The sequence below is a fragment of the Abramis brama genome (genome assembly GCF_963993115.1).
Source record: "Abramis brama genome assembly, chromosome: 6".
NCBI classification, from domain to species: Eukaryota; Metazoa; Chordata; class Actinopteri; order Cypriniformes; family Leuciscidae; genus Abramis; species Abramis brama.
Window position 1 is genome coordinate 27,366,381 of NC_139968.1, and position 13,957 is coordinate 27,380,337.

The 13,957-nt window shown below is 35.9% G+C and overlaps 1 protein-coding gene across 4 annotated transcripts; it reads right to left on the reverse strand.

The window, feature by feature from the left end:
- Window positions 1-800: 800 nt before the first annotated feature.
- LOC311085663 (uncharacterized protein) lies at window positions 801-6,432 on the reverse strand. 4 transcript variants are annotated; one of them, XM_084118235.1, is made up of 6 exons: window positions 5,587-6,432; window positions 5,406-5,483; window positions 4,802-5,128; window positions 4,339-4,644; window positions 4,076-4,192; window positions 801-3,941 (listed from the first exon to the last, which is right to left on the reverse strand). In XM_084118235.1, exons 3-6 carry the CDS (start codon window positions 5,082-5,084, stop codon window positions 3,820-3,822), a joined length of 828 nt encoding a protein of 275 aa, XP_083974361.1. In that variant the 5' UTR covers window positions 5,085-5,128; window positions 5,406-5,483; window positions 5,587-6,432; the 3' UTR covers window positions 801-3,819. The 4 variants fall into 4 exon arrangements, with proteins under 4 accessions (XP_083974361.1, XP_083974360.1, XP_083974359.1 ...); XM_084118234.1 differs by lacking the exon at window positions 5,406-5,483 and having other exon boundaries at window positions 801-2,287; window positions 3,874-3,941; window positions 5,587-6,429; XM_084118233.1 differs by lacking the exon at window positions 5,406-5,483 and having other exon boundaries at window positions 5,587-6,430.
- Between the last annotated feature and the right edge of the window lie 7,525 nt (window positions 6,433-13,957).

Here is a 13,957-nt window from a genome sequence, read left to right on the forward strand (position 1 = left end):
CAACAGCTTCATCGCCTTGTCATTAAAGCAGTGCATATTTACAGAGTAGAGCATACTGTAGGTTTTAAACAGTCAAAATAGCCTGTATTTGACAGAAATTCCAGAATTGTCAGATAGATAGTGTGGTGATTTTTTTGACTGTGAATGGGATGCTAAATATCATTTTGACTGTAATATGATTAACAAAGCACTTGTAATCACGACTTCATAAGTGGAAAGTAGGACATTTTTGATAGTGTAATGGCAGCATAATTTCACCATTTTGTGCATTGCCCTTTCTCCCAATAATATTAGTGGACCATCTTACTATATAGGCTTATACAATCTTTTGCTGGATCCCAATTTGTGTACTTGTGCACTATTCTATTACATTTTGTAGTACAAACAGTGCAAGTAGTGTTCAAACTGAAAATTCCACAAAAGAAAATGTGCCCTTCAAATACCTGGATGATGCAGTTAACCAAAAGAAAAAAGTTAATTTGTGTGGAAAGTTAGACACTTTATACACTCACCTGTGGAGACACTGGATGTCAAAATGACAACACATATAAATTTCATACACTAGACAGCTGGATATTACAAGTACATAGTGTGTGTTAATTGGGACTCAACTTTTGTTGGGACACAGGGTTGCTGTTGTCAGCTCTGCTCTGGCTCCCTCTAGTGTCACAGACATGAACTCTCTCCATTATACAATTAACAGAGTTTACACACACTATTGAGTTATGTATTAATCAAATAATTAATGAATATTAGTCCGGGCAGAAGTCAGTAAAAAGTAAAAGATTCTTTATAAATACTGGGTTAAGAAAGTTTTATTGGTGCAATACAGATTAAAAAACAGTTCAGTGCAGTTTTAGATAGCACTACATTATGAAAAAATACCAAAGTATTTTGTTAAGGGTGCCGTGTTACTGCTGTACCTGTGACTTAAATGAAAATAACATTAGTATGTCAATGTCAGTAGGAAACACTGGGATTAAGGACACTTTTTCTTGTTGAGGTTTTACATTTTAAAAAAAGGCACTGCGGTATACAACTTGTTTTTCTGCTGAGCTCAAAGCATCTTAAATAAGGGTGTAAAGACTCCTGCACTGAGCTCAGCTTACACAAACATGTCCAGTCTGACAAGCTGAACAACTAAAAATAACCGTAGAGAAATAACAGAAGATTTCCATAAAATGAACAAAAGACACAATCTATCTGTTAGCATTATCATTCATATCAATGGCAGTTTCTCAGCTGGAACAGGATTCAGAAGAGCAGAAACCGGATGCTGACTTGGCAGTGGTGACAGACTAAAACATCCTGGACAGGTTGTGTAGATCCATTCAAACTGTTCACACAAATCTTGTAAAAAATGTCAGGTTGTGCTTAGAAATGCTGGTCTTAAAATTAAAGGCACAGTAAAGGCATAATACATGAAACATTTGGTAAAAAAAAAATCTAACAATAAAATATACAAACGTATATAAAAATGTACACAAAATGATGTAAAAAAAATATAAACCTAATAATAGGCTTATACTGTATTTAATCAATATAAAAAACTCTACACACATGCAGAGTTAAGGCCATTTTTAAAAGAGCTGAAAGGTTTTTGTTAAGGTTGATGTGAACGGCTACAGCAACTGACTTAAATGAGAGTAATATGATTGTGTATGTGTATTTATAAGTACAGTATGCATTCAGCTCACTGTTCAAATCTCAAATATAAATATGATAATAGTCGAGCTTGTATGAACATGTTGTGTCTAACAGTTAAACATCTCGCCGCAGAACAAGTTAGAGCGTGATGGAAGATCACTGTAGGATTCAAATGGGTGACAAACACTGAGCTGTGATTATTCACAAATATTTAAATGGCAATTGACCAATCGGAATCAAGTATTCCAGAGAAACATGTATCAATGAATAAAGAATATTAATACATTTACTGAAATTTTATAACATGGAATGTTAGTGCAAGCTAGAGACAATCCTGATACTGGAATACTGATAAAATACTGATGACACTGAAGCTCAGGATTTTATATAATAAATCTGAACAACTGTTCACAACTCTCTGCAAATCTACCCTTATGGTCTCTAAAGATGCACTTGAGCCCACAGCGACTTTCTCTAAAATTAATTACTTGAAAATGACATGGCAGTGTTATATTAGTCATAGAAAATACAAAAAAAAAATGTCAGTATTTTTATACAGTATTTTTAACATGGACATACACTGAGCATGTCATGTTACATTAACACTGGAATATATGATGTGGTCTTCTCCATTACCTTTCTGAAAGAAAACAAAACATAGAAATTAAAACATGTAAAACAAAAAACTGTGTTTGTGTGTGTATATACTGTATATCACACACACACTTTTTTATAATTTATCAAAGGGATGGTTCAGAGTAAAATGCTACCGCTAACCCGGACGTCGACGTCACTTCACTGAGTTGAGAAAAGCACGTAAAAGTCCTGGCAGAAAGCGATGCATAAGGATGTAGTGAAACGACATATTATAATTTTTTCCGAAGTGTTAACAACTTAGTGTTTACTAATAATTGTTGCAAACTGGTACTACCAACAAAATATTAATGCATTCCTGGAACTGGGCGTCGTTTCACTACATCCTTATGCATCGCTTTCTGCCAGGACTTTTACATGCTTTTCCCAAATAACAGAAGTGACCTCGACACTCGACACGGGGGGTTGGATCGAGGTCATGGTGCAAATGACCCTAGGTTGATTTTACTCCGAACCATCCCTTTAAGATTTTAATTATAAGCTTATAGTTATAATTAACAGTCTGTTGGTGTGTGTCTGATATATATATATATATATATACACACACACACACACACACACCAGCAGACTGTTAATGTACTTGTAATCCTTGTAAAGCTCAACATGCTGCAACTGAAAAAAACCCACATGCAAATAGAAAAAACATCACATTAAGAAAACTTGTCATCAGTCTGAAAACACATTTGCTGTAAATGCTCACAACGCAACCAAATACTGAAACACATTGAAAATGCGTTTTTGTATTCGGTTGCATTGTGAGTATTTGCAGCGTGTTTCTGTACTTGGTTGTGTTGTGTGAGTATTTGCAGCACATGTGTTGCTAAAGTGATGTTGTTTTCTTAATTTTGTGTTTTCTTTAGTTTCCGCACATTGACCTCTCTAGGCCACAGTAATAAACAAACTATAAATCCAACTTCGCCTCAAGGACAACGGCTGAACAAAAAAACAAAACAATTACAAGCACAGGACATGATAGCGGCAAAACATGATATTTTACTAGATTGTCAAAAACACTTACTAGACTTACTAATATTTTCTGCCATAATGGGGTGCCTTCAGTATTGCTTTTGCTATTGAAATTACTTTTTGGGGAATTTTTGGCTAATTAACAACATTATTATTATTTTTGTTCAATGTTAATCAATGGTGGAGCAGCAAAAATGTCAACTGGTGGTTCGTAATTCTTTAATCTTGGTATACAGTCAACTGAAAAACCTCCACCCTCCCCAAACCCTTCTGGGCCTGAGAAATGAGAGCACATGTTTGTGTGTTGAATTGCAAGTTTCTAAAGTTGTCTGATATGGCACAGTGCCTTGAGGACGCTACTGTGTAAATTTGAAACCTAAGCATGACAAGTGCAAGCAAAAACAGACATTAAGCAAAATAGAGCGCATTAAAACGCTTGAAAATAGCTTACGTGTCTTAGGCCATATTTTGCACGGATAAAGTATGAACGCTAATATCAGCACAGGATGGCACAGCGACTGCTTCGACACATAAGCACAAACAGCTCTTTTCTTAGCGCCTGTGGTAAAAGCTGAGGTTTCTGTACACAATCATACAGTGTCTTACCGTACTGTGAACACAGTGTGCACGAAATGTTGTTTCGGCATAAAGTACCTCTTCCTCACAAGACTGGACTGTTTTAATGATAATAATCACATTTTCAAACTACAAAATAAGTCTGAAATAGTGTTTTAAAAACAGATATTGTGGAACAACTTAATTTAATACCCTGAATGTTCATATCTTTGATGAAAAAAGTATTACTTGCCCTTTTGTGTTGGTTGTTCACTCTTCCTTCTGAGAAAGATTATTGCCGCCACAACTAATACAGCCAGTATCACTAAACTAAATGATATTCCCACCCAATGTGACGGCCGCATGAGTTCTGTAATGAACAAACAGAAAATAGTAATAATTATGAATGAGTCCTGCAATGTTTGCATCTCAATTAATACGTCTCTGTTGAAAATCTGTTTTAAACAAAATCTAAAATAATTAATTAAATCATCAATAATATCAGCACTGAAGTACCTTCACATGTGTGACAGAGGTGAGCGATGTTCAGAAGTTTGGTCTGGTTTCTGATGGGATTGTAGATCACACAGCTGTAAGTGTTTTTATCCTGATATTCCACCTCCAGAGGTAGAGAGAGACTGATGCTGAGATCAGACACACTGATGCTGGACAATACACTGATTCCTTTGTACCAGGAGAGAGTCACATCACTCACATTCAACACTGAACACACCAGTGAACATCTGGACTCTGATGAACGTTCAGATGATGATGATGGACAGTTTGAAGAGTTACTGGTGATGACAGGAGTCTGTAGAGGAGCTGGAAAACATTAAAATGTTTCAGGTCAGGAGCAGCATGTTCATTTAATAATAATCCCAGCAATCACAAAACATAAACATCTGTATATCTCCAACCCTCAATCCCCCTACACCAGCCCACTATCTTGATTTCTTGATCAACACTTAATTTTACTCACCATAGACAGTAACACTGAAACTTCTGTATGAGATATTTCTGCTGAAGATGCTCAGTTTATAAAGTCCAGAGTCTGTGGTTCTGGTGTTTCTGATGGTCATAGATCCAGTCTGACTGTCCATCTGGAGTCTGTCTCCAAATGTCACATTACTGTCAAACATATCAATGATTTGGTTATGGATTTTAACTATAGGCATCTCTGAACTGTCATGTCTATAAGCCCACACCATCAGATCTCTCTGTACTTTAACATCAGTGTTTAGAGTGACAGAATCTCCCTCCATCACTGAGACTGACTTCACTTCATCTGCACCAGCACCAAACACACCTGAAACACAAACAGAAACATTTTTTAAACTTTAATAAAAATGTGTTTATATTTTTAGAGACAATTACATTACAAAAACCTACAGTTTCCACAGTTCACTAACTAAAACTCACGCCCATTATATTATCCCATTATAAAAAAAAATGTTAGTTCATAATTTTAACATCATTTCTTCTGGAACTGAACTGCAGTCAGTTGTTTTCTCTTTCACAGAGGATGTTTTCCAGATGTTGTTGAGTTCAAAGGCTGAACATATTCAAACATGTAGGTCACGTACATGCCTTTTTTTCCCTGAAGATTTTTTGTTGGTTGGAAGCTCACAGTTTACCACTTATTTCGCAATTCCTCCTCCACCCTAACCAATATTGAAAATGCCAAATGAATTCATTGTGTGGAAAGATATAAAATAGCTATTTTTGACAGTGAAACCACATTTAATAAAAATGAAAAACACTTACCACGTGAGAACCAAATCCACAGACAGAAGAACAATGACGTATGAATCATATTCACAATTCCCTACATATCCGAGAAACCTAAAAAACTTTAGAGCGCGTTCGTTTGAGTAATGAAATCCAACAATGCGTTAAGACCATTTCGATCCAGTTTTCTCAAATCTATGAATATCGAAGTATAACTTCAAGTAGCCTAATCCTACGTCTAAAAGATCATTTCGAAGATCATTTAGTTAATAGTGCTACTAAAATATGTGAATTCGCTTTCGCTTCTAAAGGCGGGATTAGTTACACAAAAGACCTTTACAATGAGGGTGGGCTCCGGCTGGTAATTAAAAAATAGCCTAAAGGCCTATTCGTGATTCATGAACCCGTTTTAAAAAAAAAAATGTTTGTGTGTGTGCAACAAAAACAAAACAAATAGAGAAGAAATACAGAACCCAAAACGCTACTTCATGATTTCAGTTTCAGCTTTCCAGATTGCAGCTAGGCTACTTCGTCTAGAAAACATCGCTCCGCTCCGCCCCGCCCCTCGGTCGTCCCATACTCCCATTGTTGCCCAATAGTCTTCAGTTCAGTTCTTGAATCTTGAGGCGGTTACAGTTCTATAGCATTAGAGGAAAATCATCTCTTTCATCTACACAAACAGGATGAAGACTGTGAGTTGGGACTGTTATGAGGGTGTTATAGTGCCGATTTTCTGCATGATTATGTTCACTTTGCTCTACTTGTGGTTTGTTGCTTTTCTCTAAAGCTCTTCAACTCCTTCCTGTCATTTTCCTCTCAGAAAAAAAAAAAAAAATCCTTTCAGAGTACAGCTCTATAACTAACAGCTGAATGTAAAAAATGTTCCTGCCCACATCAGTCTAATATACCAAATACAACAGTTTTTATTATTTGCATATCAAACAAATGGCAAAGCTGCTGCTTAGCTAATAAATCACAGAGTCGGTTGGGTTGGCAGGTGTTTTAATCTGGACAAAGGAAATGTTGTGATTATGACAAAGAAATATGGTGTTTAACAGCTTAGCACATCCTGCAGCACAAGAAGCCATTAAAAATACAATATAGGCTATCTAAGATGTCAAATCAGTGAACAAAAGTTACATAAACTTATATATTGAATATTTGATTTCATTTCACTTCTATAGCCACTAGTTCACATTATCAAGAGATTTTCTGACACTTTGGGTTTTGGTTGGCCACTACTTCCTGTAAAGAAATCTAGTTAAGTTGAAAAGAAGTGTGTGTGGTGAATGTTTGTGCATGTGGGAATAATGGAGAGCACTATTACGAAATTCAATTGACACATTAAAAGGATGTTCTTTTGAATTCCATCCATAATGTTCCTATAGTCTGCCAATTCTTAATTACAAAAGCATCTGCACACATGCATGTTGTATTGTAGGAAATGTAATACAGATATTCAGAGTTTGTTCATTGTATTCAGTCTAATCTCAGTCGACTCATTGTTCTCACTGAATATAACATAAGGTCAAGGTGAGCCATCATCCTCAGTGCAGCCTTTCATGACTTACATGACATGTTTATGTAAGAGTTTCCTCCAGTTATATTTTCTCACCTCTAGCTTCTTCCGCTTCTTTCAATTCTCAGCTCAGTTCTTTGCATTTTTTGTAACGCGAGTATGTTTGTTCTGTTCAAGTCTATAGCCAGTCATTTTTACAGTATCTATACATGTTTTTTGGTAAAAGTTGATCTGAACTGCTTGTTCTGTGTTAATGTGATGAATTATGTTGTCTTGAAGTAATGCAACACATTTATTTCTTTAAGTTGCAGGGCGTGAGTTTGTCTGCAGCCCTTCACCCACATGCAGTGTTTCCAGCACCTTCTGCTCATATCTCCGATAATAGACACCTATACCACATCTGACCAAACACCACAGCATGCCTCATTCTGAGCGGAGTTGGTAATGTGTCACAGTGCTTGAAGCTTCTCGCATTCAATCTGTGCGTTAAAAAAATGCATGTGCAAGACTGCAAAATAGAACCAAAATAATAAGCGTTCCCTATTGTCCCTTGTTAATAATAATAATAATTGTAAATATTACATAATAATTGTAAATATTAAAGTGGTCAAATCTTGAAAAATCAATTTTCCCCTTGAAATACAGCACACTGTTTATCACTCAAGACTTTCTCCTAAGCCTAAAAAGTCAATTTATTGAATCACAAAAAAATCAATAATTTTTTGACGTCAGAAACCTGAATACATGAATTTGTCAGCAACTATTGTTTATAGTAGCGTACATTTAGTTTTAGCGTCTAAATGTGATTTATTTGCAGATTTGTATATATTTTTCTAAAACAGAAGAAAGAATCTACCTCAGTCATTACTTTTGGGTGATTCGGTTGCTTCTGTGGCTCATTGATGCTCTTCATCTAAATTATTGATGCTTTAATGGTGTTACTGACTAATGGCACATTAAGTACTTTAAAGCTTCTTATAAAATAGCACACACAAAAAAAAGAAGATAAAATGCTTTTTACTTTGATGTTTTTATCTTGAGAGTAAGCCAAGGCCACTTATTCCTAAAGTTCAGATTTAAAATGATAAACTCTTGATTTCTGTGTTTCATATTGGTAGATCTGACTTGTAAACAACTAACTGTAACAAGCCACATCCTGTAAACACTCTCAAAAAGCATGTGACCAGCATGACCTACAAATCCATTACTTCTGCTTTAGAGGTTTATGATAAATGCACTAGATGTTCAATCTGGGATATTGAATCCAAGCCTTCGTTAATCACAAGTATTTTTTTTTTCCAGAACACGGACCTTCTGGCAGCCGAGCGGAAACTGAGATCGGATGTTTTGTTCAGCGTCTCAGCAACAAGTAGGTGTAGTTTTACTAGGACAATGGGTCACTAATGACATGAGCTAGATTGTCTTCATAGGGCCGCACAAAGAGTTGGTGTGATGTGGGCAGTGTTATTCCCCTACAGTTACAATAGACATCTGCTCTATGTAAAGTGAAACCATAATAAAGCATTAAAGAACAATAAAACTTTTTGTGAAGGCAGGTGTTAACACTCAGAGGACCATAAGGTGGGCGTTCACACAGAACTGTCCCTATATATCCCAGGGGTCTCCAACCTTTTTCCATTTGAGAGCTACTTTTTAAAAATAAAAGTGGCCCAGAGCTACTCATGTAATATATTACTTAAATTTATTAAATAATGTCTCATAACTCTCATCCCATACACAAGCGACGTGTTGGAGACCCCTGCATAGCCTATGCTGTGTAATAGATGAAAAGTTGACTTTTGAAGCTCATGTGGATGCTGTGTGTAAGAAAGCCCACCAGTATATGTATTTTTTACAGAAGCTTTGTGGTTTTAATGTGGACAGTACTTTTATAAAAAAAATGTATTCTTGTTTTATTGAATCTGTCATTACTTTTTCATTTGTGTGCTGATAGGGTTCACTAGGGCCCTATTTTAACGAACTAAGTGCATGGGCTAAAGCGCACGATGGATCCACTTTTGCTAGTTTAACGACGGGAAAAATGGTCTGCGCGCACGGTGCATGATCTAAAAGGGTTGTCCCTATTCTCTTAATGAGTAATGGGTGTTTTTTGGGCGTAACGTGCAATAAACCAATCAGATTGTAATTTCCCATTCCCTTTAAAAGGCAGTTGCGCTCGCGCCATGACAGATTCGCTATTTACATGGCGCAAATGCATTTGCTATTTAAACAAAGGGCCGCAGGACGTAAAAATTATAACTGCGTCAGGCTGAAATTAGCAAAAAAACACTTGCGTCGCGCCTGGCCACTGCATTGCACCAGGTATAGGGCCCCAAATCTTAAAAACAGAAATAGATTACGGGACATAGTTACAGTGTGTGGAAAGATCATTGCACAAAATTTGCAGAGGCCATTATAGAAATAATTGGTATATGGTTTTAAATCTGTCTTTAGCCTCTGGTAGTGTTTGTTTAATATATACTCAATGTATTACAAAGATGCTGGCTGAGAATTTACAGTTAAAATTTTTGAGAAAATTACATTACAACAAAAGATTCTGACAAATATGCCTACTAAAATACGTGCCCATAATAAATAATTAAAAAAAACTTACCACATGAAAGCCAAATTCACAAAGAGAATAAAAAAGATTTATTAATCATATCCGATTAACAACTTCTCATCTGAGAGCGTTGAAAATATAAAAAGTACTAACACAAATTCAATTCTGCTTTTCACAAACAAGTGAAAATTTTAAATATTAAAAGTAATAAGCCTACGTTTAAAACAAACAATGATATTGATAGATAAAGTTGATACTAGTCAAAGGTGATAAGTTAGTATATTTTTTGTTTACATTTTTCACAAAAGCAACCCAGACAGGGCCCAGATCCAGCCCACATCTGGTACACAAGGATTCCACAAGTACCAAATGTGGGCCGGATCTGGGACAACGCTATGTTGCTGTTTGGGAAACGCTAGTCGATTAAGGTCGCATTATGCTGGCCTTAAATTAAAATATAGCGTATTTTATTTGTAGATAATCCATCATTTTAAAAAACAAAAATGCACAATGTTTTTCAGTGAAAGGTATAGAAATACAGAATCTAAAACACTAGTTCTTGATTTCAGTTTACAGATTTCCAGATTTCGGTTACTTCGCCACGGCCCTCACTGGTCCTCTCAGCTTGAGTGATGAGTTCAGCTGAATAGTTGACGTATTCCGTGTGGATTTATCAGTATTTGAGATGTCTTTACAGTAGCTAAATAAGCATCAGAGAAAAATCAGCTCTTGTGTTCCCTGTATAGATGCATTACTTTGTGGTTTCTGCTCTTATCTAACCTCTACATCTCCTTCCTGTCATTTTTTCTCTCAGCAAGAAGAAAAAATATTTTCAGATTTTACAACTGAACTGATCAACTGAATGTTTTTATCATTTGCAGAACATAAACCACAGAGTCCATTGGTGTGTGTTCTAGTGACAAGGTAAGGCAGCAGTCTTAAATAGATATATAGATTATATCAGCACAGCATTCAATATAAAGCACATAATCCCACTGGCATCCGATAAACAATCCCAAACCATTGCGCAAAAGTTACATGTAAGCTGTACATTGAATAGCTAATGTCATTTCATTTCTATACCCACTCGTTCACACTATCTAGAAATTTTCTTACACTTTGGGTTCTGGTAGGCCACTATTTCCTGTTCAACAAAGAGACAGAAATCTTCTTTTAATGTTGATCATAACAGTAGTTTTGTTGAGGTTAATGTTCAAGGAAGTGCTACTAACACTTGAAGTCTTGGATTTATGAGTCCATCAAATCATGATTTACAAAATCGTCTCCATACATGCATAATGGACAAGAATCAGCACATTGTGGGATCTGAAGCCTAACTGTTTAGTATTCTGTCGCATCTCAGTTGACGCTTTGCACTCACTCTTGGGAACTTGGCACTGAGAACTGTAACCGTAGCAGGCCGTGGGTTCAACTGCAACCCTTCACCCGCATGCAGCATTTCTACGGCACGTTTTGCACAGTGCATGAAGCATCTCATGTTTGTTTTGTGCATTAATAAAAAAAAGCAAAACAATGTGCATATCTGCTTGAAAACAAAATAGAAATAAGACCAGAAATAAGACACATCAAGCTCATCATCATTATCTTTTTTGCCTCTTGACTAACAAAAAAAATTACTTACATTTTGTGATAACACATTTTCATAGGTATAACGTTTTTGTCTTGTGGCACTGCTGAGAACATGCAAACATTTGGTCCTCTGGATATTTATAACAACATTTTGCATCTTACACATTTTATTCAACATCTGAAGTTTTTTTTTAGTTTTTTGCAACCATGCACTATCTCCCTCTGGTGTCTGTCTCGTATAAACTCACAGTAGTTTATTATATTGTCTGATATGCTGTAATGCTCTCTGAGCATTGCAAGCTAATTTAAATTGTTTAAATTGTGAATTGTGAAATTTTAACTAGCACAGTTCTGAGCAATTGTACACACACAAAAAAAATAATTTTATGGAATAACACCCTAAAATTGCAGAAAAGGGTGTTTGGTAGTGACATTCCTTCATCTACAATGAAATGGAGGCTATGAGAGAGGGACATAGGAATATTTCCTGATCAAAAATGTAGGGGTGTGGTTAAAATCAGTCTCAGCCAATGGACTAAAACACACACTGTTTCGGTAGTGATATGAAAATGCGGGACACATTTTTTTTTACATAATATTTCATGATTTAAAAATTAAATATAAAATATGTTTTGTTTTTTTTACTTCACTTTTTAAAAGAAATCCACAAGATATTTTTTAAAAACAACCATGAAAATAAAAAAATAAAAAATAATTCAATATAATTTTTTACAATTTGAAATTTAGGGGTTAGGGTTTGGGACAGCCACCTCCCAATTGAAAGTACCCAAATAAATGATGATTTTATATATAATTAAACTTACTGATTTTAAATATTATTGTGGGATTCAATTGATGATAGAAGGATCTTTGTAAACATCTAACATTTGAATACTTAAATGCTTTTAAAATGTGTTTTTTGGTTGTGCAGTTTGCACCAATCTGTAGAATGGCCCATATACAGAAACGGACCGTCTAACTTTCATCCTTCGTAGGCTAGAGTAAACCAGAGCCGTTAAATATGAGTAAACCATTATCGGTCCGACCTTCGCAGACTTCAAAGGATGCAGCCTTGGAAATTACCTTGGTTTTTGAGAAACATACGTTGTCGCCTAGCAGTGATGACGTCAACTACTGAATGAGCGGGTGGATAAAATTGCAAAGGAGAGCTTAGGAAGAGAAGTAGATGTCCATGTATTATAGACCCCTTCAATGTTTGTAAACATCGAACGCCTAGGTTGGGTGCGCGCGCAGCATGGGGGCAGAAAAATGGTGCGGCTGATAGACCGGCATGTTGTGTCAAGGGTATGCACTGTCTTTGCCATCACAGGAACGGGAACATAACCATAATAAACTTGTTTTAGCTAATGGCGATTATTAGAGCCTGCTTGCAGTCGTCGAAATGTATGCTGAGGAGTTGAAGAGAAGAATAGCTAGTGGAGATTGTAAAGTTGTCGACAGTCATCAAAAATCAAGTCCAGTGTATGGGAGAAATTTGGAGTTATCTGAAGAAAATATTGTGAACGGCTTATTTGCTGCATGCATTTTCGTGTTGGATAGCCGCAAATGTGGAACTTCATCGCCGAGGAACCACGCAAGATAACTGTGGTAACAAACCAAGCAGTTCTGTCGAACAGTACTTTTTCAAATTTAACACTGTTAAGTATGTGTATTTTTTTATATAATAAACAGGCAGACTGGGACAATGCTACGATCAAAGATGCTCGTGTTTGTAGTGTTATTGTGTTATATGACAGTTATTGTGACAGCAACGGTAAGCCCATGGTAAGTAAACAAATGTTTTCTGTAAACTGTAGACTGGTTTAATAGTTAGGTGAAGTTCGATATCTGGCATTAATTGTGACCTGTGTCATGCTACTTAGCAGATAGCAGTATCTATCTGAACCATAGACTGTAAAAAAAAAAAATAGATCTGAACAGATGTCGTCTATTTTTTTTTTTTAAACGGATGAGATTCTGCAGGAATCCTGAAAAACTTGACTCCACAACTGGTGTGATTTTCACAGTCCACGACGCAACAAGTAGGCATTTTTTCTTGACGAGAAATTCTCTGGTTAACACACAATTCAATGGGATGGAATGAACTTTCTGACCCTGACATGCGCACTGCGAACGTAGAATTTTCCTGTGACGTCAACCGTGAAGGGGTCTATTAGGGAGAGTGGAACTGAGGGAACAAATTAAAGAGGGCTTAATAAATGAATGGCAGAGAGGGTGGGAAAAGGAAATTAGGGGTACACTGTAAAACATTTGCTGTAGTTATGCAGCTGTTTGCCAGTAACTTACTGTAGATTTAAATGTATGTTATTTACTGGCAACAGTTTGTTCAAAGTTAAATTAACATTAAACATTAACAAGTCTTTGTCTTTACAGAATAAAACTATAAAATAACAATCTACTGCAAAGCATTCTGGGAACCAGAAATCTTCATCAACCTTTTTCTGTTTTTTTTCCTTCAGATTTTGGTTCCCAGAATGCTTTGCATGAGGCTGTTATTTTAGTTTTATTCTGTAAAGATAAAGACTTGTTAATGTTTAATGTTCATTTAATTTTGAACAAATTGTTGCCAATAAATAACATCAATTTAAATCTACAGTAAGTTACTGGCAAGTAGTTGCCAGTAATACTGTAATTTCTACAGATTTTTCTAACAGTGTAGTAGACACTACTTTTCCATACAACCTAAAGTTAGGAAAAGATGTTCATTTAACATT

Excerpts from the sequence above, each read along its gene's own strand:
- LOC311085663 (XM_084118233.1), bottom strand. The coding sequence starts at position 5,635 with ATGATTCATACGTCATTGTTCTTCTGTCTGTGGATTTGGTTCTCACGT. Across the intron at positions 5,129-5,586 it reads GTGGATTTGGTTCTCACGTG|GTGTGTTTGGTGCTGGTGCA; the intron begins GTAAGTGTTTTT and ends TTTGTGTTTCAG. Across the intron at positions 3,942-4,075 it reads TGAACAACCAACACAAAAGG|TCCAGTCTTGTGAGGAAGAG; the intron begins GCAAGTAATACT and ends TCATTAAAACAG.